This window comes from Culex quinquefasciatus, chromosome 1, assembly GCF_015732765.1.
Source record: "Culex quinquefasciatus strain JHB chromosome 1, VPISU_Cqui_1.0_pri_paternal, whole genome shotgun sequence".
NCBI classification, from domain to species: Eukaryota; Metazoa; Arthropoda; class Insecta; order Diptera; family Culicidae; genus Culex; species Culex quinquefasciatus.
This window is the reverse complement of record NC_051861.1, coordinates 5,314,030-5,339,403: the sequence shown is the minus strand read 5'-3', so window position 1 is coordinate 5,339,403 and position 25,374 is coordinate 5,314,030. Positions and strand designations below refer to the sequence as shown.

The following is a 25,374-nucleotide window of genomic DNA, read 5'->3' as shown; positions in this document are numbered from 1 at the left end:
TATGTTAAATTTAGGTTAGTTTCACTGAATCTGAAAAATGCATATTTTTTGAGTTAAAGGTCAGATTTTGAGTTCCATTTTGACGAAATCTGAGTAACTTTGCATGACGTTACAAGTGACAGTTCAGAGCCCATGAGGCACCCCTGTCGGAAGAAGTGGTTTAACGTTACCCCGATTAAAGGGCCGGATGTTGGTTGAGTGCCGAAAAATGTCTGGAGCCCGGTCATATGTTGCGGTTTTCTCACCTGACGGCTTCTGTTTTGTGTGCCGTTCTCTGTCAACTCTCGGCCCGTACGAACAACCCACAAACGAAGCCACCGAGCGATTACCGAGAACGACGCGCCCGACTCGGACTCGAAGATCTTAATTTAAGCTGGCGCGTGTGTGTACGAGCCTCTCTGGATAGCGTACGGCGCGAGTAACGGTCCCCACTTCCGGACGGACGTCGACAGGGCCTCAACCACGGTCTTGCTCGCGTGCCCTTCTCCTCCGATGATGATGGGGTGATCCAGTTTGGATGAAATTATGCAAATCTGATCGGATCGGCACGCCGTTGGTGGCGCCTCTCCGCTAATGTGGCCCATTCCATGGCCCGAAATCCAGCCCAAAATTGATACCTTCGCGGGGCAAATTGTCGAAGCTGATGCTTCCGGGCGGGTCGAACCAGTGATCGGGCCCGAGAGCAAACTTCCGATGCGATTGGTCAGGGAGGGGAAAAGGTTTAAAGTTTTTAAGTTGGTTAAAGTTTCGTGAGCGCGTAATGCGATTGTGGTGTTTCCGATTCAGCGTGTTCTAGTTTGACAGCTGATCAAGGTGGTGCAACGCACAGAGGTGTGTTGCTAGATCAAAACACTATTGACTCTTCTGCAGTACAATTCAGCGTGTACTTTGACAGCTTGGTAGCAAGGTGGTGTCACACAGTAAGGTGAGCAAGATGATCAGAATTTCACATCACTGAGTCGCTTCTTCGAAGCGTGCGCGCCAGCCTTTATCAACATAATGAATATTCAATTAAATTGTTTACTCTTTTTCCAACCATCATCGGCTTGTTGTTTGTTTCAATTGCCGTGCGTTTCTTTCTCCTTCAGCCCGTTCTTTCCAGCAGTCTTTGCATTCTCCAGCACGTCCGGACTCCGAACGGATGTTGGAAATTAAACGCCGCTAGCGTTTTCGCTACGTGCGTAGACAACGTTGTCCACCAGACTCGGATAGTCGTCGACTGAACGACTCGGTTCTGATCGGTTCGCGATTGACAATTTCATTTTCTCACGCGCTCGCGCTCTACGATCACTGGATGCTGCAAGATGCGAATCAACCGACTTTACTTCCTCCGCGCGGGAATCGACGGTGAAGGGGACTTTCGTTTCCGGTTTGGGACCCCGGGAGCCGAGCCCGGGCGCGCGCGATGGTTCAATTAATTAGCTAGCAATTTAATTATTTTTGATCGCCGACGACGACGCAGTCGATGGGCCGGGGTTCCGATCTGGTTCGTTACGGCGATATCGGGAGGGGAACTGCTGCTCAATGATCTCGTCAATGAGGCGAGAAATTGTGATTTTATGGTCGTTTCATAGACCGAAGTACCGCCGATGCCGTTGGGCAGCGCAGCGGTCTCAAAGATGGTTGACGAATCTGATGATTTTCCACCTTGCTCGTTGTACCACCTTGCGCCGCCGCTGTCAGTTGTGCACGCTGAAGTGGAATTGGGCCACCATAGTTTGAGTCCAACAAAGAGAATCATCTTCCAGAGCAATCAAAAGCTAGAACAGCACCTCGGCGGTGACCCTCACCTTCACGTCGTCGCTTTTATTAGCATAAAATAAATTATCAAAAAACAATAAAAGCAATCGTGAGAAAATCTCGAAAAAAAAGAAACGATAAAAACCCGCATCGACGCACTCTTTCCCACTTTATACACACAAACATCCAAATGTTGTTGTTTTTTGTTGTGTATGTTGATGTTGATCGCGATCGAAACGTTGTGTTTATGCTGCCGCTGCCTTTGTTGCGCGCACACACCTTGATTGTTGTAACGCCTTGCGCCAATCCAAGATGGCGTCGCTTGCTGCGATTGCTGTCATCTCCCTTTTAATTAATGACATGCAAATGTATGCTCAATTTAATTAATCGCTGGAAATTTACCAAACACACGCTGATGAGGTTTTAAACTGTGTGTGTGCGCGTCTTTTTTTAAAGGGAACAAAACATCGAAATTTCATTTCTCGAAATTGCGTCGCGATATGTTTTCAAATTCAAATTAGTAGCGTGGGAACTTTGGTGACTTCTGCGTTTTTTAAAACAAAAAAAAAAATGATGTTATTACGCCAGGGGTGCATTTTTTCACCTTGACTGCACATTTCCCACACTCTCCGCAGTGTCTCCACGTCACGAGGGGGCGCTGTTTTTTTAATGACTTTTGGCTCTCGTAATTTACAGAAAAGGACTCGCGAGCAATTCATTTTGGGGTTGTTTGTTCATTTAACGGTTCGGCGAGCGCGCCGATCTCCCCCTTCTTTGAGTCGTACTTTTTTAAGGACTTTAGGACTGCGCTCTTATGAGGGTAGTAGTAGGCCTGGAGTGCATCGCGGTACGAACAGACACAGGTGCCTACTGCGACTAAGTGGTGGTGGTGGTGGTGGTGGTAGCAGTTGGCGGGTCATAAATTATACTTTTCCATTATAATTTTTACTTTGTTTTGAACGTAACATTTTCTGCGTACAAGCCCGACTGTCAAAGGCGAGCACGCATGGTGGTAATAAGTTAGATTGGAGGGTGTCAGTTTGTGACTGGCGATGACCTCGAGAGATTGCCGACCGTGGGAGAATAGCTGGGGACAGCTGGGTGACATTTGCGCACATGCATTTTACCTCAACTCTATCAAAAATCGCTAATTTCGGTTATGCGTGCACAAATCTGACAGTTGACTCTGATCTAAAATCACTCAGATCTCGGCAAAACCAAACATACTCAGAAATAAGTAAATGGATAAGTGTCAAAATGTACATTGTCACTCAATATTACCAATTTTTGGGTTGAACATCTCCCAAAACGCAAATCCTGCTCACATCTAAGCAGTTAATTGAAGGGAGTTGGGATCCCGGGAACACGTGCGCCACTTCAATCTCGAATCAACCGTTGCGGGCCCATCGTCGAAACGATGATTGTTGTTTTTCTCTTTGACAACGCAACGCATAATAAAAATCCATTTGTGTAATGTTGTTGTTTTGAAAAAAAGGCTTTCTCCTGAACAAGGGTACACGATCTCTTCAACCTCCTGTTTTCTTCTTCTGAGTTTGTGTGGTACGTGACAGGAAGCGAGGGCGGTTAACTACCCCAAACAGCACAAGCCTAACCCCTGAGAAGTGGTGGCATCACATTAGAAAATTATTCAAAACCGATCCTCAAGGATTTATGTTTCCCTTTTTTTAACCCAAAGAAAAACAAGACAAAGCCAGATTAGCCTTTTTCAACCCTGTCAGATTTCGAGTCGTTACGACGATCGAGGCAGCCATTGATGAGTATGCACGCTAAAGTGCATTATTGATACGCCTGCTTGGATTGAATTACTCACGGGCGAAGAATTCCGGGTGTTTCTTTTTTTGGGTTGTGGAATAGTTTCCGGAATTCCTTATCGTCACGTGTGTACCTTTTTTCGTTTCGAGCAAAAAGTGGCCCCTTTTCTGTCACTTTTTTCTTCACTCCACACACACACACACACTCGATGCCGGGAGGAAATGCACGGTAAAGACTAATAACAAGGTTGTGCAGTGAGAAAGAAGATGGCACATTAGACCTTTACATGAGGGAGATATTATTGAGGAAGGGCATCAGGTTTTATTGATCATCGACTAGGAGGAGGTGGTTCTCCAGCTTTATTGTGTCTGATTTCCGGTGCCACCAGCGCGCGCTCTATCTCTCTCTCTGTGCGGAGCTTGAAAGTTCAGCTGGGTTACTTTCCTTCGTCGTCGTCGTCTTCGTTTTGCTTTCCGATATTGTCGAAGAAAAAAAAAAAAAGAACGGCAAAAGAGCAAAGTAGGCGACGACGACGACGACGGCTACCAGTTGAATAGCCAGCAGTTAGTTCAGGGGTGGGGAACAACCCTGGTGATCGAATATCGACGATATGGGCTGATTGGGATCTCCTCTACGGGGAGGGGTTCCTCGTTTCTTGGTTGAAAGCTTTATGAATGGAAATGTTGACGAGACGTTTACGATGTTAAAGTTGCGTTTTATTTTGGATTTGTACAAATCAAGCCCACTGAAAAAATATGGTGGAGATAGATTAAACCTTGAAATCACTCTCCACTCGTCAGAGTGTAGCTATGTAAACAAAGAACTGTCATGTTTGGAAACTTTCTCTAGCTTTCGAAAGAACATTAATATTTGTGAGTTTGATTTGACAGAAGTTGAAAAAAGTGTCTGAAAAGACAACGGAGTGAGTTATGAATGTTTTCATTTTTATTCAGTTTTATTAAAAATTGAGTTTTAAAACAACACATTTACCCATTCAGCACAAGAAATATTAACAGAATCTGATTGAAAAATTCTTCGAAATGTGTTATTTCGGTTAAGCGTGTAGTTTGTCAAAAAGAATTCATAAGGCTTTCTAGGCCCAGTGAAAAAAAAATGTAATTTAACTCAAAAATGACGAACTCCTCGTCACAGTGTCCTGATGCAAACAACACGCAAAATCCAGATAACACAGATCTGTGTAAAATTTGACACAGATCGCCTAAAACCTGGAATACACAGAATCTGTGTACAAGCCTTGTACACAGATCTGTGTTCAGCCGTTGTCTGTCAAATCTGTGTAATTTTTCAACCATCAATCTGTGTAAAATTTTACACAGATCTGGGTAATTTTTACCGCACCTGGGTTTTTGCCGTTTTTATAATTAAAACACGATTTTCGATTGATTTTAAAAATAAAACATCATTTATTCTCGTTTATTGACCTAATAAATATACTAACAATATATTTTTGGTCACATTTGATGCACTTTTGCCCGTTTTGTGACTGTCGATTATCGTTATTTTTGGGTTAGAGTTGGCTTCTCCCGATAGCGACGAAAACAACATAACAATGACGACGAGGATGGCGTCGTAAAGTGCCACCCAAGCTGGCTTCCGGAACCTGTGGCCACTTTTACTTTTACCAACAAGAATATTCCGGAAACTAAAAAAGGAAAATCAAGGTAAGGTTAGGTATTCAAAGTTTCAAGAAACATTCTTACCAGGTTCCACAAACAATCATTTCATTGGGTACTGGTTAAAGTTTGGAAGATGGCCAAAGTCTGAAATAGTAAACTAATTTTAAATAACGAAATAACTCAATTAGATAAATAAAACTTACCAACTTCACGAATAACTTTAATGGTGCCTGTTAAAAAATGACAACTGTTTTTTACACAGATTTGAAAGAACGGCTTTTCAAAAATCTGTGTATTTTTTACACAGATCTGTGTAAAAAAATTACTCAGATTATGAAAGCTAGAACTGAACAACAATCTGTGTAATTTTTTTACACAGATCTGTGTTATCTGGATTTTGCGTGAATGATCGAGCTGTAGCTGTCACAGCCCTGCGAAGTATGTTGGCTGACATATCGGGCAGTCAGTCAAAAAAAACCAGCTAGAAGTCGCCTGACAAAAAAAAATTTTGCTAGAAAGAGATAGGAAACCTGATGCAAACAAACGTCCAGCTGTCATGTAAACATACTTTGAATGTGTTGGTAAATTTCTGACTAGAAAGCCTTATTGTTCTGTTGTTTGCAAAGGTTACGCTTAGTTTTGTGCGAATTGCGCAAATTTAAGTCATCGTGTCACAGTAATCTAGAAGTTTAGTCCACAATAATCGTGCACTAGTGACAGGAATTGAAGGAGTGTTTGGTTCGTAGTGGGACAAGCAGTTGGAATTTGTTTTTCACACAAAATTCGTTGATATTTTTGAGTTGTAGAGATATTATTTTCTGAAAGGGGAGGGTGCGGTATCCTAGATTAAGCGTGTAATGCGAAAGTTTAAGGTAAAGTGCTGACGGATCAAAGATCGCTGAAGTCCAGATCAGTATTCTTCAATACGGAATCGGGCATGAGGTCAACAGTCTACTAAAGATTCTTCGTTTGACAGATACCTAGTAGGTCCTGTTTGGATCTATTTCCGTAGCAACACCACCCAAACAACGCTGGGAATCGTAAATAAAACCAATAAATCTCCAGCAAAAAACCAATCAAGGCACTAAAAATGCACCTAAAAACTGCACCCTCGGGTCTCAAATATCACAAAATGCACACTTCCCATGGGACCCCTCCGAAGGAGAGGAACCAACACCGGCAGCAGCAGCAGCTCACCGGTGCGCTGTGTAACCTAATCAAATAAAGACATCGAATTTCATTCAACATTTTTTTTTGAAATTAAATATGTCTTTATTGAACTTTCTTATAATAATAACATTTCATTTACATGCTAAGTGGTATGGCCTAATGCTCTTCATCTTTGTTATATTTTTCGTTTTCTTATTAACTGTTCACATTCATTTATTTATTTCAAATTGTTTTACATTTTTGCATTAAATCGAATACATTTGGGTAAAAAAGAAAAAAAAATCACTTTAACAACTAATCCTAACTTAAAACTAAAAAAGTAAATTCATTGAAATATTCAAAATTATTAGAACGAGTAAACTACGAACTGTATTTTAAGATAAATCCTCCAAGCGTTCTTACTTGTTCCGCACGAGTTTTGCAACCACGCAGTGTTGTTGTCATCTCGATGAAAATGTTGAGAAGTTCTTGTGGTGAAAACAGGTCACTGCTGCCTTCATCCGTTGATGCTGGTTGGTTTTCCCTCGGTTGCTGACTGAAGCCAGGAGGTGTTGTATTCTCTGCAACTTTTTGCCGCTGATTCAACGGCAATGGCTGCAGATTTGGAACCACTCGAACAGATCCCGCTCCAGGTGACGCCAAAGCAGGAAAATCCACGTCCGTGAAAGTTGGTGGTGTTTTGCGACGATTTGGTTGGTGCCTCGTCGTCGCTTGCTGCCGAATTTTCACAAACTCAGCACGTTTTGGGCAGCTTCGATTCTTGGTCGAATGATCGCCACCGCAATTGAAGCATTTGGCTTCAATGTTCTCGTTGATTGTTTCGCAAGCTTGAGTTTTGTGCTCACCTCCGCAGGTTGCACAACGACTCTTGATGAAACAGTTCCTTCCACCATGCCCAAACTGCAAACAGTTCGAACACTGTGTCACGTCACGGTGCACTGGACGATAACGTTCCCAAGTCACGATGATGTTGAAAATTGCCCGAACTGCTTTCAGCTCAGACGGCGTTGTCGATCCTTTCTCGAGATGAACCAGGTACAGTTGATCACGATACTTGATGTCCTTGTTGTGTCTCGTCATCTTGAAGACTTCGATCACGTCCAATTTCAGAGTTTTGAGCTCTTCTTTCAGCACACTCACATCCATGTCGTACAGGCCTCGGAGGACCTGTTTCATGGGGCGTTTACCTGGATCGTCATGGCTGTAGTATTCAATCTTGGTGTTGTTCAGGAAATCCCGAACGTAGTTGTAATCCTTTCTGGTAGGTAGCAGAATTTTGAGTCCATCAGCACACAAGCGAATGGAAGCTCGTAAAGCACCAGATTTGATAAATCCGGTCAGCCACTTTCGCACCGAGTCCGATGACGATGTTTTCACAAAAATGGGTGGCAACTTTTCCCGTCGTTCAAATTCTTCCTTCTCGCTCACGTCCACAGGGAGGGTAGCGAACTGGTTTCCAGACGAATATTGAGCGTCCTTGCTCAAACTGCCTGGCTTTGCAGGTAGCGCTTCGGCATTCTTTAGCTTCTTCAAATCTGCCGATCCTGCTGGTGAGGACCGCCTCTTTTTCTTGCCGTGAGGCATTTTTTGCACTTTTTAGCACTTTTTGGTTTGTGAGGGACGCACGTCTGACTCGCTTCTCTGCTGATCGCAGACTCTTTCATTCAACAAAAATTCTCCCACACATGGAAATTCCCTCACTTGCGCTAAAATGCGTCATGTTCGTGCAACATAAGGATCCTAGCAAGCGGCCCAAGAAGCGGCCGCATGTGTGCAACTCAAAAACATAACACAAAAAAAACTCGAGGGTTGCTTGGTTCACATGAGAACAGTGCGAGGTCCTGAGCGAACGAACCGAAAGAACAGAGAAGGATCGACGAAACGGAACAAGACAGGTGGCTGCCGCCGCCGCAGCCCGGATTGCAATACTTTTCGGCAAGGGAACAGCACCAGTTCGTAACATCCTGTCTGTGAGCATAGAAGAGACGAAGAAACGCGAGAGAAACATCGCATCGAGAGAGACAACAACCCGAAGTTGTGTTCGGCTTTGCCGAACGAGACGGCACGATTGCTGTCGGAGCTCTCGCTCCCACGGCGATGTTATTCCGGAGCGACGACGAAGACGCATACGCACCCGGTGTCTCGCGGGATCGTAGTAGTCTCTAAACGACGTCGTCGTTGTCAAGTTGGTTCGCGTGTGTCTGTCGCGCTCAAGATTAGATCGCGCGCGCTCGTTCGTTCGTCCACCGGAAGTGGTTGCGTACTTGGAGTGAAGAATTGTGCAAGAAAAAAGGGAGTCCCGCGTCCAGATGATCGGTGAAGAGGTGACGGGAAGTGACCGGAAGCGGTTTTTGGATTAAGCGAGGAAATTCTGAGAGGATCGAAATGTACAACTCTTGGCGACTTGCAAGTGCCAGCTTGTGAACCTGTGAAGTTGAGACGTCTGGAAGAGAAGCAAAGAGTCAGTGGGAATTCGGGAAGTGACTGTGAAGTGAAATCCGGCAAAGTGTGCAGTTTAGTGACGCCGCAGCTCGCGGGCCCTCCTGGCTGCAGCAGCACCCTGGAACCGGATCACGTCAAGATCCTGTCCTCGGTGTCGTCTTCGTCGGCCACCGGAAGTTACCAGCACCAGTACCTCCAGCCGCCACCGTCCAGTATTAGCAGCAACAACAATTACCTGAACATCAACCATAACCACCAGCAGTCAGCATCCGCGGCCATGGTCCTGCAAAGCTACGACGTGTCCCTCCAGGACGGGGCCAACGTGTCCCCGTACGCCGGCGACTACGCTCCGTCCTCCCTGCTGGCTTCGGCCAACTACTACCCCGACCTGGACAGCAGCAACCTGTACCACTACCACAGCCATCACCAGCAACTGCACAGCCATCACCAAGGTTAGAACGCGCGACGTCCAAAACCACCCAAAACTATTACGCAAACGTCAAGTTCAGACGGCACCGCCAACTACGATGACGGTGACGACTCCTTTCAACGTTCAATGTCAGCGGATGTTTTTGTGCAATCAAACAATAGCTCGCGAGCGAGCGAGCCCGCGCTCGCTTCACGCGCCACCAAACTCACAGCCTGCTGCTGTCAGTTCGCGTCGACTGGGTGTGCATCGCACCGCGAAAATCTCAGCTGTTGCTTGTCGTGGTCTCGTCTTCTGCCGCAATCAAAAGAGCCCACCGCCAAATGTTTTCAAGGCTTGCTGCGTTGCTTTTTTCGAAATTCTCACGACCCACGGACGCCCCCATATCAGCACAGTTTAAGTGAATTAATTTTCCAGTTGTCTAATTTCGCGCAGCGAGCGTTTTTTTCTTTCTTTGGTTTCGGGTGCAATTTTTCAATATCCAAAAACAATTACCCCACACTCTCAATTTTCCACTTTTCCACCTCGAACAAGAAAAAAAATGCATCTCCCCGCGCGCCTAACCTCACACTCCAAAGCCCGGAGAGATGGAGAGCATCGGGGAGGAAAAGATGGTTAGGCGCGTAAGTGAGTAATTGGAATTTCCTACGTTTTTCTTCTAATGTGATAATTGTTCTGGCCAGGGCGCGCTCGCGCAAAACGCGTGTGGTCCCCCCCCCCCCCTCCACCCACTCTTTTGCATGGAAAATTATTGGTGGCAATTGGGGATTTAAGTGTTTAAAAATTCAATTTTCAAACTGTGGTAATGATTGGAATTGGCTTTTGGCGTGGGGAAATTTAAGGGCGATCGGAAATGTGATTTTCGCGGTGGGAAGGTCGCGATTGGCGACGATGGGTAATTTTGAGGTGATTTTAAAATTTGAATCGAATTAGAAAATTTAAAGCGAATGTTTAGAAAAGACTAAATTGTTAACTTTCCTTACAAAATCCATTTTTTCTGTATCTTGCTTTATATTAAAAAAAAATAAAAAATAAAAAAAATAATTTCATTAATTTTTACTGACAGTGTAAAGAAAAAACACCTACACGCTCAACACAAATAACCCAGTTCGAAGAAATGGTAAATTCACACAAAAATCTTAGTTTGTTTTCGTTTAAGATTAACTGCAAATGATTCTTATGAAATTTAATGACGATTTTCTCACTGAACTTTCGTTCAAATTTATATGGAGCTGTCAAACTTAGCTGAAATTTCATCATGATTGAATTTATCGAAAAATTATGTTGGTCAGATTTGAATTCAGTAGTAAAAGTGTGTAAAATTATCCAAATCAAACCACCCAGAAATACGTCCGAAAAAATCGCTGTTTTTGGGTCGAACGTTCAATATTGTTTTATTTTGTGCTGGTCTTATTTTTCGAAATATGAAAACCATATTTTGGAACGGCTTTATTTTAATATCTTTAAAAAAGTGTTTGCTAGTAAAATTAGTACACGGAGATAAAATGCATGGTGGAACGAGAGGAATCTGAAATCCTCATAACTAATTTCAAGATTTTTTAGGTGAACACCAAAAACGCGACCAAAAATTAAAGTGCGCGAATAAGGCTCTTACCTGTTTAAAAAAAAAACAAATAATTTCAGCCTAAAACAAGTTATTGAAATGAAATAAAATAGTTTTGTTTCAAATTTTCTTTACCTGGTTTGTGACCACCTATGCCCAGAACCAAGATTGTTTATTTTTTCCTATTTGGTCTGACAGCTTTGTCATGGATTTTGGTCTGGACAAGACGAGGGATAGGACACAGCAACCTCTTGTTTGAAACACATCTTGACCAAATTTATAACATTTTTAAAATGTTGTGTTTTGACAGCACAAAAAACATAAATATTGATGCCAATGCCGTTCTACGCAATGTTACGTTTCAAAAATCTAAAATCTTCAAAACAAAAACTAAGCAAAATCACCCTTGAAAATTCCCTCCAAAATTCTTCAAGACTTTAACAAGTTCATCACCTCTCACCGTTTTATCGATTGACAAACGACGCAATAGTCAATTTAAAGATACAAATATCTCCTCTCAATCAAACAGCAAAAAAAAATCCAACCCTCTTCGCACTTCGCAAAAACCGATTTCCTCCTCCGGAGGCAAATTTTACTAAATTTCCTTAACCTCAACACCACCTTGACACGGCCACCCCCTTTGAGAACGGAAATGAACCCGTCTTCTTCATCGAGGGAGGTTCACCCGCGCGACCGGAAATGGAAAACACCTCTCGCCTTTTGCTTTCTTTCTCGCAAATCGCGACGCAGTGATTTCGTGGCCACCTTTTTTTATCTGTTTATCGTCTTGTTCGGCGATGATAACTTGATTATGAGTTGTTCCTTTTTTTCGCGCCCGCGATTCATCTGTCAAGATTCGAAACTGTAAATAAATTGTTTTCCGTACGGCAAGACCAAGAGAGTGGCGATAAACCGCTGGAACGGAAATAGGTATTTGTCCCCCGCAGGCCGGAGGGGGGTGTCATCCCGGGGGTCTAGATTCCGGTAGAACTGGTTCCGCGAGCAAGTGGATCGTGAGACCGGACATTTCTCGCGCGCGCAAAACTATCGGATATTGGCGATATGTTTTAGTAACGCGAGAGGATGTCGTCGTCACCTCTTCTGCACTATCTTCTTGGGAATCGGAAGAACGAGCGCGCGCCACCGTTCGTCTTGGGAAGTTCATTGAGCCTTTTGGCGACCTGAGGACGCTTCTTCTCGCTGTTGTCTTGTCCCCTTTTTCAACCGTTCCTGCTGTGAACTGGTCGATCGACACCTGTTGCAGGCTTTTTTCGGAATGCATTATGTTTTTGCTCCTCTCGTGGAAACATGGTGTCTGCACAACTGGAATCTAACATTTAAGCACTTCGACGTTTGTTTGTAATAGAAAAAAAACAGCATAACAATGAAAATTACAGAAAGTTTTTTAAAATTTATGACGATTTCCGTTAATGTACAAGACGATTCATGCAGCGAAAAAATAAAATCATCTTTGTTAACTTTGTTTAAACGTGTAGCTGTCAAACCAGAAATAATACACTGTTGAATAAAACTAGGCAAAAGATAAATGAACAAATAGAGAACAAATAATTAATAAGTTAAATTTGTTGTACAAAACTAATTGGACCGAATTTAAACTAACACTGAACCTGAACTAGTTGAGGGTTTACCAAAAGAAAATAAAAATAATCAATACACGATTTTTAGATTTTTTTCAGAATTGTAATTTTAAGTTTAAAAATATTGTTAATTTTCACAAAATTGCTTTTTTAAGTAATTCAACTTTTTTCTCAATATTATTGATATTTTATCATGTTGAATTTATTGAAACGCAATCATGTTAAATAACAATGTAGAAGTGTACACCTTAATTTCAAATAACTGTTTTTTTGTCAAAAGCGAACCTACTTAGAAATGAGTAAAATAGGGTAAATGTAGGATTTGGATAAACTTCTATAAACTTTTGTTGAATTCTGAGTGAAATTCTCTCAAATATTTCATTTTCTCCATCCCAGAAATCCAGAGTAAGTTAAGTTTCGATGAAAACTGAGTGATTTTGATGTGGTGTGTATATTATGGCAAGGAAAGCATTACAGTACTTGTTCGGTAACTGGGCTGAGAACGTAGCCCAGTCACCGAATGCTGCTCGCTAACTGGACTGAACGAATAATTACGAGGGGACCACCGATGCATAATATTTTCCAGATGAAATATAAAAATAAAAGTTACTCAAATTTATTTACAATGGATTCTTTTCATATTTCTTCAATTGTGACTTGAAATTAAATAAACGATTGAAAAAAAGTTTTTCAACATGATTTTTCCACTAACCCCTCGGTCATTTCGGTTTGTTTTGGTTTTTTTGACGTTTGTCTGCTTTTTAACTAGGCTACGGCCCAGTTATCGAGCGCCCAGTTATGGTTGAATATTACCTCTTTTTAAAGTATTATTACCTAAAATATGTTCAAAAGGTAAACCTGTAAATATTCACCAGAAAGTGATGAAAATTTATCATTTTCTGATGTAAGATTACACTTTTTTTTTTTTGACACAAAACCTGTCACCATTTTCTGATGACCCTGGGCTTTGTCATAATGAGTGTCATAGGTTTGATGCTTGTTTGGCAAAGAGTATGATTTGATTCGATGTGAAATTAAAATCTAAGTGTTCAGTATATTGCTGAAGCTTCCATTTTTACACATGGACACCACTTCATGCTGCGAGAACCCACTTTGGCGTAGTCTCAGGGCTTAATCGATGGCCGGTAAGCTGTCATCGAGACAAGGAGGTTCTCTGATAGTGGAAATATCACATTTGTACATTGAACCGCTACATATGTGATTTTTCCCTATCTTAATGTGGGTTTCAGGTTAGGATGCGGGTTTAAAAAAATAGTGTTTGTAGAATTTAGGATTTTAACTATAAATATCAACTTTTTATACTTTGCCTTTAGTTATTTAGGGACAAAATTAGTAACAGTGAATTTAGTAATTCTATCAGAATCGGTGATGTTCATTCAAGTAGCATAAAAACCATTCTGATTTGTCAAAATTTCCATAGAGTCTCGATCAATCAATAGTGAAATGATATCGGACTAAATTCGTTGATCTGTTGAACTAACGGTTGTCGGATTATGATTGTATCGACCATTGTTGCGAATCGAGGATCTACTGGAATTCTGACGAACAAATGGTCGTCTCTTTTTCAATTCACGACTTGTAAAATATCAACTGTTATTTTTTTTTTAAAAAAGAAGCCAGACAAGTTTTAAAAGAAACGTTTTTGGTTAATAATTAAAATGTCGGGGATTTGAGATAAGAGTAGCTTTCGGATAGGTTGCTTTAAATCTTGTATTCAATTCAAGTTAGGTAGTTATCCGCAAATGAATATTTGGACTTATATGAATAATTGAACATTTTGGACTTATGAATAACACCCGACTGTGCATTTATTCTAGAGTCAGATCCATACAGCGTCAGTGTTTATTTGGTCGAAGTGTACTAATTCATTGGCAGATCTGGTTCTAGTTGTAATGTACGACAAGACTACTGACGGACGTGACAGGACGAGGGCCCAGTTTAGAGGTTTCGACATCAACGATGTGCGGCTGGATCACCCTCCCAAAAAAAAAAAAAAAAAAACCTGTCACCATTTTCTGATGAATTTTACAATATTTTTTTTGTGTGGGACATTATGAAATTTAATCTAGATTTATAGGAAAACCTGTTCTAAATTTTTGAAAAGTACGCTGTATAAACTTAGGTGAAAATATTGTAATTTTGCTAGATAACATAAAGAATCCGACAAAGATCAGTGTATCTTTTTTTACTAGAAAAATGAAGTTTACAAAATCGTTGGTTTATGTATTCTTTTAAACTAAATTTAAAAGAACTGACTCAGAACTCATGCCTGAGTCAAGGAGTATAGAATAACTAAGGTAAGACTAAGATTTTGGGGAAGGTGAAGTTTCATTTCTCAGGTTGGAAAGTTGTTGTTTATTTTATTAACGTGACTTTAACCTAGAGAGGTCATTCGTCACTTCAGGTTGGAAGAGAATGAAGAAATTTTTAATAGATTTTTCGCCCCTTGCTAATTCCGAGTCTGAAATTTAGTTGCTGGATATTTTTTTGATATTTGACGTGCGTGTGAATACAAAACAATACACTGTTAGAGAAACTTATCGCAAATTTGTTAAGATTTAAGCTCTTCTCAAATTTTCCTTTTATCCGTCGAAACCTAAGTTTGAGCAGTCACCCTGCTGCTCCTTTCGGAAGCAAGAATTCCATTCACTCCAGTTATGCTGGCACAGTGGCACACACAATTTCCTATACTTTTTCTTCCTTCTGTCTCTTCTCCTTTTCATTTCTAAGTTGAAGCACCGGGGAAGTTTTCCGAAAAAACCGGACGAATCGTTAATCATCCTGAACGGCGGCGGTGGCCACTTCTAGGCCCGCTCACCCCACTCCCATAGGGCCGTTAAAATGTCACTTTAAAGCTAGCTATAAATAAAAGAGTGCCTCATTTAATTACTGCTCGCACACTAGTGCGACTTCAAACTGCCAGTGCAAAAAGACGATAAAATCGATAATTACAGATTACTCAACCCTTCTTGCGCTGGTCATCTCTCGGCGCGGTCCACTGGACAGTGCGCTCGGGTGCATAAACAGTTATTATTATATTAAAATTAAAATTAATACGAAATTGGTTGCGAGCAGAGCCCCATACGAGGGATTCAACGCGCTCAGTCGCTCGGCTCAACTCCGCGTTGTCACCACCAGAAGGAGAAGATAAGAGATCGGGTCGAGCCCAAGTGATGATAGACGTCTGACGGAGAGTGGCCGGCGGCCACCTGGGGCCGCGCTCAACTCTACCTCGGAGTGAATTACGTGTAATTATGTGTTTAGTTCAGTAGAGCGGTTCGAGTTCCTGATTTGCGTCGATTAATCACACACGGCACACTCTTATCGGAATTGGCTCAGTGGTGTCGCCTAGTCGAGTTAGGGGTAAGGATTCCAGCTGAGGATGGTGGGATGGTAATCGATTCGCGAAGACCGGGCTGGGAAAGTAGTTGACAATTTAAGTGGCGTCTTGTATGCTGATTATGAGGTATGATGATCGAACGAACGTGTCGCGCGAAGATTGGATCCGAATTAATCGAGTTGAGTTGGAGCGAGATTAGGGCAAGTTGACTTTTATGGAAAGTTTTCCTGGTTGGAAATTATAGACCTGATAAGAGTTATCTAATTGAATGACAGAATTGAGACGTTCAGAGAGATCTGTATTCAAATCACAACACGATCCAACTTGAAACCCACTTAAAAGAATTGAGAAGACTAAACTCTGCATACAATTTGAGTAATCTCAAATCACAGTGTATTGTTTTGGTTCCTTTAGCGGGCGTTTGTTTATTTTACCCCCTCCCCTCGTAACAAAATTTCCATACAAATTAAAAAAAAATTGTATGGAGCGTAACAAAGTCTTCGACCCCGTTCCCCAATTGCGTTACGTAATAAAAGAACGCTCCCTTATAAACAGTTATTTTAGACAAACAATGACATCTCTGTTTGTTGCAAAATCGTTCAAAATTATTATATACGGAATAAACTCAAAATAGGGTGCTTTCTACTTAAATATCACTACTTAAAAAGCTCAGTTAAAAAATAAGTAAAAATCCATTTGGAATAAACAATGTAATAAAAAAGTTAATTTTGGCTAACCTTCCTGAAACGTGTAGTTGTCAAATCGAATTAAATCGAGCAAACAAAACAAAATATCTCAAATTTGAGGTTCAAAATTGATTTTGGATTATCTCAAAATCAACCAGCTTTATCAAATTTAATGTAATTCTAAATCAGCTGGTTTTTAAATTTGGGTTAATTTCACTCAACAGACATTCAAAATTGGGAGAAAATCACCGGAACCTGACATTTTCTATAAGCTTCACATCTGAGTTATTTCTTATCTGAAGAAATTAGAGTCGTTTTAGATAAAAATGCAAGGTTATCGTCTGATGCTGATTATAATTTCAGAATTACTTTTATCTAAAAAATGATTTTAAAAACAACTAAGTTTTGTCTATTAAAATTTTAGCCATTTTTAAAATCCAATCATTTTTCTAATAAAACATTATTAAAACATAAGAAGGGGTTCAATTTTTGATCTTTTTTGGATTAATTTTGAGTTAATTTCATCCAAATTAGAATTTTTTAACAAACTTAAGTTTGAGAAACTGTAGCTTCAATGTATTCTGATTCATTTTAAAGTAAAAGTGTAGTATGCATTTGTTTCAACGAAATTTTAGTGAATTTGGATGAGATTGCGATGGAAACGAATTTTAATATTTAATCAAAACTTAAGCAATCTTTTTTTAATAGTACTAGTATATTTTTAGTTTTTTTTGGTTAGTTTTATTAAACAGCATGACAACCGTGTCAGGCATTTAAAGAAGTTAACATTATTCTATGAAAATCAGAAAATTCTGAATTTGAAATCAATGTTTATTTTAATTTTATTCATCAATAAATTTTAAATAATATTCCAGAAAAATTAAATTTTAAATAATATATCCAGACTTTAAATCGAGTAGTTTGAAGTAATGATTAAACTTCTATCAATTTTTAGTAATCCTTCATCAACGTGTCAAAAATTAACTGTCAAATCGCCACACACACTGATTTCAAATAACCCATTTTAAAGTAATTAAAAACTCAAATTTGAACTACAGCAAACATACCTTCGAATGAGTTTTGGTGACCTTTGTGAATGAATTATACGCGAGTGAATTTCACCCAGAAATTCTTGATAAGAAAACTTGCAAAACTAATTTCTGCGTAGGTTCGATTTTGACAAAGTGAGTTACTTGAATTGAGTGTGCAGTGACAATCCATAATTCTGTCAACCAGTGGTACACGGCTAGAAAAAGTCACGCAATTTCGCTCATAATAATTCAACAATTAAAACTAATGTAAACAGGGTATTGAAAAAAACTCGCTCCGCTCGACCGCGGACGAAGGGGAAAATGCTTCCCATTTAGCATAAATATGTTGCTTCAAGAAGTGCGTGTGAGTTTACACTTTCCAGCTCGCTGACTCTCTTCTTTTGCGCGCAATTCTCGTTTTGAGAAACGCAATACTGAAGGAGGAAAAGGAGAGCAGCAAAAACGTGTGTAATTTAAACGTGCACGCTCGCGACGGCTACTAGACGAGTTCTGATTGCTGTCAAAGCGCGTAGATTAACGCGATAATTGACGGATGGGTGAGCTTTTGTTGCACACTCAGGTTGGCAACAATGTTGCGCTCAGCTACCTGCTGAATCTTTTTTTTTTACTTCTCATAATTTTGAAAAGAATCAACCTTAAAAAAAGGTTCTTGCGATCTTCGATCGCTATCTGTGACTTTTTTCTCAGGCGCCGAGATCGAAGCAGGCTCCGCCGAACTCGCGCCGAAATCTAGTATGGGCCGAACGCGAAAACATCGAATCTCCGCGATGCTCAATCAAGCCGATCTTGATTTCGTGAACGTGAGAGAGAGAGAGAGTGGGACAGCCTACGAGATCGTGCGCATGCCCGAAACTTAATAATCTCTCGCGCGCCCGGTTGGTCGGAAATCTAAAATCGAATCAATCGCGCCTTGAATGGAATGCATCAATGAGAGCTAGAGTGAGAGGAAGAAAGCAGATTCGCGCCGCGTCACACATGGTCGTCCCTTTTATTTCGGAGCGCGAGATGGTCTCGCTCTCGCGCGCGTGGTTGTGGGTAAATCGAGGTTCCTGTGATCTTCGATCGATAGTGGCAAGATAAAATTTTACAGATTTTACATAAAATTTTACCTTTACAAGATAAAATTTTACATATTTTACATAAAATTTTACCTAATCGGGATAAAATTTTACAAAAGTACATGGAATTTTACCGAAACGAAGTAAACATTATAACACATGGCCGTCCCTTTTACTTCGGAGCGCGAGATGTTCTCGCTCTCGCACGCGTAGTTGTGGGAAACTCGAGAGATTAGAAGCAACTGGCAACACGCCCCTTGCTTTGTGGGAAGATTTGGAGAGGTTAGGCTCCCTCTCCACCAGCAGCAGCATCCAAGTGAGCGTCGTGGTGGGGTTAGGTCTCCTCCCGAAGAGTTTGACAGATGCGGCCTGCTTTGATCCTCCGTGTGCCATAATGGCGACGCCATAAAAGTCGAAGGCTTTGTTCTTGGAGTTTCCAGGAACGTGGGAAGATTATGTGAAGAAATTCAGTTCTCTAGAGAAAGTAAATGTTTAACAATATTTCCAATTGAGCCTCAACAATTTTTTTTGCTTCTAGAAATAACGAATATGCTACATTATTATTTAACCAATTTTAAAATTGCTAGTTTGGACACATTTACGAGCTTGTATCCGATTGTTTACAAAAGTCAAACTGACTTTTCGAGAGCAACGTCGCCGCCGCCGACGCGTTATTTGTGGGGCGCAAACAAAACCGCTTAAGAAAATGTCAAATTCATCTTTTGACTGGCCGGCCGGAAGGGGCTGGGTTGGACGAAAGGTAAACAAACGATTTTATGAATGAATGAAAGTCGCCGAGCCGCGTCCACTTGGGCAGGTTGTTCTGAATTTGTTGACAATGGGACAAAGCAAGGAGAAAAGGTGGACAAACAACTCAAGATTTGTTTGGTTGACAGCAGCTGTGGACAGTTGATCAAATTCTTTGACAGATGACAAAGTTGCAATTTTGAACTTTGAATCAAAGTACTCTTATTTTGACAGCCATTGGTTCGCACACAATAAACGTGCACTCTGAAGCCAAATAACTCATTTTTGAGCAGAAGATATATTTAAAAATATTCTTTCAATAAAACAAAAAAAGGAAACATGTACATATCAAAATGAGCTAGACAAATCTATGAAAAACACAAACAAAATTCTTTTCTTAACAAGCCTTGGAAAAATAAACAAACTTTGACAGCTGCTCGTCTGCTTGAATCACTCACCCATAAAACACTTGTCACGCGTTGCAACATTTAGTCATTAGCGACGATCGCCGCTACGCCCAGAACGGAAGACCTGACGTCATTCAAAATATGATAATCCAACATGTTATTGTTCTTCATCGACTGACTCTTCTAGCTTTTTCCCGTGTGGTTCCCCCACCTCCCCTCGACATAAACATAAACACCCCAATCATCATCGCCTGCTCGGAGCGCACGCGTTGCACACGCGACTTGACTGGTTGTAAACAATCTCGAAAGACAAAACACGTACACGCGCTCGCGCCTACTTGGATACGCGTGACGCCTAGAAGAACAGTGTCGATCGGAAACGGAAGCAGAATGCATTCCGTCTGCACGCTTTATTCTAATGGTTTTAATTGTAATCATAATAATTTTCGTTGCGTGGTCATAATTTTCACGCAACTTCCTTCGCAGCGCCGAAATAAACATTGTCGTTGAAGAGATCATAACCTCAAAGAGCGCGCGCGTGTTGTTTACAACCGGAAGTGCAGTACTGATCGATCGTCTCTTTTCTTTCCTCTCCTCAGGTTACACGTCCCTCCACGATCGCAGCAATAGCTCTCCCCCGCCACTGGGCCAGCAACCGTCCAGCAACCAGCAGCAACAGCACTCCGGAAGTTCCGGTGGTGGAGGTGGGGGAGGAGGCGGCGGCGGCGGTGGCAATAGTAATAACATCAGTACCAGCACAAACAACTCATCATCCTCCGCAAACAACAGCAGCAGCACCACCACCAGCAACAGCATGTCCTCGTATCTGAGCTCGATGGCGGCGGCGGCGGCCCGGAGTGCGGCCAACAATAGCAGCAGCAGCAGTAGCGGCAACTACTCGAGCAGCAACAGTGCAAACACCCCGTCGACGACCTCCTCCAGCGGCGGCAACCACCCGCAGATGAAGGAAGAGCACGAGCCGAACAGCTTCATCAACATCGATGATCTTCCGGTGAGTTGGTTGGGACGTTTTAGGCGGTAAGTTGTCGGGTTCTAACCTAAGGTTTTTTCTCTCTCTCTCTCTTTTGCAGAACTTTGGCGTCGTGCCAGGTCACTACGAGGACCAGGACCAGTACCACTCGCTGCCCCAGCCGGAGACGCAAACGCCCAGCCACGGCTACCTGGAGAACAGTCCGGAGTTTTACTCGGCGATCCAGATGGAGCAGAAGTACATGGCGCCGCACTACAAGAGCGGTCCGTACACGAGCCGGGGCGGCCGGTACCACCAGCCGCATCATCACAGTGGGGGATCGACGGCGACGGCCGGTGCGGGCACCGGTTCGCAAAACAGTCACAGCCACCACGGTGGACACGGGGGTCACGCCAGCAGTCAGCACCATCACCATCCGCACCACGACGGGTACCACGAGTACAGCTCGCCGTACGACACGCCGCCGTTCCAGACCGTGCCGAGTAATACGACGTCACCGCAGGGCAGCACGGGGAACAACAACAATGACAGTACGGGCCTGGGGGGACACTTGGATCCGTGGAGCCAGTTGCACGGCCATCCGGGTCAACATCCGGGCCATCCGGGTGCGCATCCGTCCCTGCTGGACTTCCAGCATCCGGCGTACATGGGCACTACGATGGGCTTCGACAAGACCATGCTCGGAACGTACGGTGCGCAGGGTGGAGCGCCCTGCTTCACCGGTTCCGGCCCCATCCAGCTGTGGCAGTTTCTGCTGGAGCTGCTCACCGACAAGACCTGCCAGAACTTTATCTCCTGGACCGGCGACGAGTGGGAGTTTAAGCTGACCGATCCGGATGAGGTAGGTTGATCGATTAGTTCACAGATTACAATTTACTTACAACTTCGGTGTTTTTTCACACACAAAAAAAGTTTGTTTCGCACAGTTTTCAATTTACTTACAACTTCGGTGTCTTTCCACGGAAAAATGGCTTTGTTTTGTACAGCTAGCTTTGATTGATTTCAAGCTGTCACAATACACGATTACGCGACGTTACTTAAATTTGATAGAGTTTAAACTACTCAAAATTGAATGTCCTACATTGAACTCAACTTTGAGTAACAAATGTTTATTTTGTTTACGTTCGCAAATTAAACAAATTATTTTTTTTCCCTCTCTTTTCCAGGTTGCTCGCCGATGGGGCGTCAGGAAAAACAAGCCAAAAATGAACTACGAGAAGCTGAGCCGAGGCCTGCGGTACTACTACGATAAAAACATTATCCACAAGACCGCCGGCAAGCGCTACGTGTACCGCTTCGTATGTGATCTACAGACTCTGCTAGGGTAAGTTTGACATTTTTTCTGTTCTAAATGTTTAGTACAAATATACTAAAATCGAAAATTACTTTGAAAAAAGCCGTTTACACACGATTAGAACAATATTGTTCTAAAACCATTGAAAATTCCGTTCAATGCTAATAATCACTTCTGTTTCTCCACAATCAATCAACAGATACTCAGCCAAACAAGTGCATGAAATGGTGGACCTTAAACCTGACAAAAAGGACGACGAGTAGAGGGTTAAAACAAGGCAAAGTTAAAATGCATTGTGTAACCACCTCCCACTTCCTGTCCTAGAAGGGATAGTGTGCCGCTCAAGGACCGATTTTCGCTCGGAGAAACGTCAAGTATTCGCTGGCAACACTGCAGGCTGGACCGTCACACACCAACTCAGACTAAAAAACACACACATTAATCGTGCTTCCATTTGTGAGAAAGAAAAAAAAAACACACTTTAAGATCGTTACCCCCCTTCCCCCTCTACTGTTTCTATTGATTTTATCTCGGAAACTCTTCCAAAACAAACGTACTTCAATCGCCGAGGGAAAACAACTAACGAAAAGAAAAAAAAACCAAAACAAAATCGAGAAGGAAAAGATTTCCCTACTTTTTAGTACACCTTGTTCTAAAATAAATGAAGCGTACTCCCTCTTTCAGTGTACAGTGTGAGAAATGGTAGGAAACAAGCGTAACTTAATTTTACTTAAAACTGCATGCAAAGAAGAGTCAATACTGCTGCGCAGCGAAAAACATTACGTTGCACGACAAAGTTAGAATCGAAGGATGTGAGAGCTAAAAGGGGGAAAGAAACAAATTTTATTTTTATTATTTTTTAGTTAAAACAATTATTTGTGAAGCTTTGTGATAAGTTTTTTTTCTATTTTAGATATACTTTCAACATATATATAAATGTATGATTATTATTAATTATTAAAAGAAAAGCAAATGAGATAGTTTAAACAATCAAGCAGATTTAGAGAAATCTGAAAAAGCAGTATAAAATAAAGCATGTGAATGTTATTTGTAATAAAAAAAAACTATTTAGTAGAAAGAGACAAAAAGTGCGCAAATGTGAGCGAATGAGAATTTATGAAAAAACAACAACAAACAGTTAGTGTAGCTCCCTCTTCTCGTTTTTTTTCACCAAATCATCGTTCGAAATTTTGAAAGTTAAGAAGAAGAGTGGAAGCAGCTGATCTCCCCGCAAGAAAAAAAATCAAGAAACAATGCCTCCCCCTTTTATCCCACAACCTGTCCCTTTCCCGGGAGCAGAGGAAAGAAAAATCATAGTACTATCTAGAGCTTAAATCGTGCTGTTCGTGTTTATATAAAATATTATTTTTAAAACAAAAAGTAAAACCCTAAAAAAATAAAAACCAATCGCTGTGTCCGCGAGAGAGAGAGAGAGAGCGAAAGAGCACGAGAGCTTTGTGAGTGGGTGAGCGAGCGAGCGAGAGTATTAGCGAAGCTGTGTAGTAAAATGTAAGTGATTTAAGTAAAGTAAAATATCATTGTAAACCAAGCAAACAAACAGGCAAACAAAAAAAACAGGTCAACAATAAAGTGCGTTGTAACGCGAGGGTGGTCCTGGCGCTTCTCTCCGGGTGAGTCCTTTGGGCCAAGCGACAAAGCGTTTCTAAAGGTTCCAAAAGAAAAAGGATGGCAAGCAACGTTTTTTTTTCAAATTGGTGCGATATTAGAAGCGAGTAAAACGACGGATTTCAACAAAGTATTTATAAAACGGTGTAATATACGTGTTTGCCAATTTTGTAGAAAACTATTTTTTAGTTTGTTGTGTGAGCCTCACATAAACTTTTTCTTTTGGAATTTTTAAACATGTGTCGTCTTGAAAAAGGGCTCATAAAATACAGAAGAGCAGGGAGTCATCTTGTATTACGATGTTAGAAAAAAAAAATTACAAATCAGCCTTTTTTTCATTATTCGAAAAAGATCCTTATCATTTTTTTTTTATGAAACTGCCCTCTAATTAAAAATTACTCAGTTTTTGTCAAAACGAACCTACGGAAAAATGAGTAAATGGGAAACTGTCAAATATGGGTTAATGTCACTCAGATCTGGGAAAATTTTCCAATTATTTGGTTTAATCCCGAAGGGAAATTCACTCATATCTGACAATTGCTCTATGAACTTAAGGAGGTTCTCTTTTGACAAAATCTGATTTAATTTCAAGTCACAATCAAATCAAGATGAACAAAAGCTTTATAAATAAATTGGAGTAACTTTTATTTTTATTTATCAACAGGAAAATATTATGCATCGGTGGTCTCCTCGTAATTTTTCGTTCAACCCAGTTATCGAGCAGCATTCGGTGACTGGGCTACGTTTTCAGCCCAGTTACCGAACAAGTACTGTATATGAACATTTTTGCAGGATTACTGCCAGTTCCAAACGGGAAATCACAGCAACCTATGCAGCTTATTGTTGATATTGCGCATATTACCCTAAAAGACACGCGGCATACCAGCATCGAAACGACGCGCCGCACTTTCGGGAAAAGCGCGCTGTCAAATCCCATACTGTGCGTTTTGTTTTTGTTGATATTCTTCTTAGAATCGCTTGCCATTGTTGCCAGGAATGATTTTTATTGCACTAGAAGTGCAGAGAATCGCTGGCAACAATGTCTACGGCACATTCTGAAATGCCGCTCGGCGTGTACCTTTGAAAGAAACGGATAATATTCACAGAAAATCTGCGAAAGTTTTCCATTTCTGTGATCGCGGCGCAGCGCATTTTCCCGTTGTAGATCAGAGTGGCACTGCTATTTTGATTTTTGTTAGCCGCGGTAAATTTTCTTGAAATATTTTGAACTGTCAAAAATTCAACAAAAATCCACCATAGCATTTACCACATAGATCACACAAAAAACTGTGTTAGAAAAGTATCCACCGCGATTTACCGCAGTCAATTTTTGACAGTTCGACGAGAACGAATTATTTCAAGAAAATTTATCGAGGTTAACCAACATCAAATTAACAATGCAACTTCATGCTGTGTCCTGCGCTGGGCTTTCAGGCCCAGTGCAAACACTTTGATTTAACTGAAAAATAAATAAATCCCCGTCACAGTGTACTGGTCCAAACAAAAATCGGCCTCGAGCTGTCACAGTTCCTGCGAAGTATGTTGGCAATACATGTTTCACATTGTCTAAGTTTGATTTTACCCAAAATTTCTCAAATATGGCAGTCTGTAATCAATCACTTATTTTGGGCAAAAACAAATTAGGAGAATGAGGAAGAAGCTTTCAGTCAGTTTTCGATTATCTTTTTCACAGATGTTTTAAAATTTTCGTATAATTTTGAAAGAAATGAAATAAAGATTGTAACAAACTTAAGATCTACAATAGAATAAGAGTTTGCACACTTTAGTTCGAATTAACTAA

General features: G+C 41.3%; 1 protein-coding gene across 6 annotated transcripts in view; it reads left to right on the top strand.

Moving 5' to 3' along the window:
- The window catches only part of LOC6040900 (ETS-like protein pointed), a 114,011-nt gene extending 90,122 nt beyond the window's left edge, over window positions 1-23,889 (top strand). For all 6 annotated transcript variants that reach the window (XM_038248658.1, XM_038248663.1, XM_038248691.1 and 3 more), the window contains 4 exons: window positions 20,262-20,674; window positions 20,754-21,494; window positions 21,820-21,977; window positions 22,147-23,889. In XM_038248658.1, coding sequence (XP_038104586.1) covers window positions 20,262-20,674; window positions 20,754-21,494; window positions 21,820-21,977; window positions 22,147-22,210 — 1,376 coding nt within the window. In that variant the 3' untranslated portion in view covers window positions 22,211-23,889. The remainder of the gene's footprint in view (window positions 1-20,261; window positions 20,675-20,753; window positions 21,495-21,819; window positions 21,978-22,146) is intronic.
- Window positions 23,890-25,374: the final 1,485 nt, after the last annotated feature.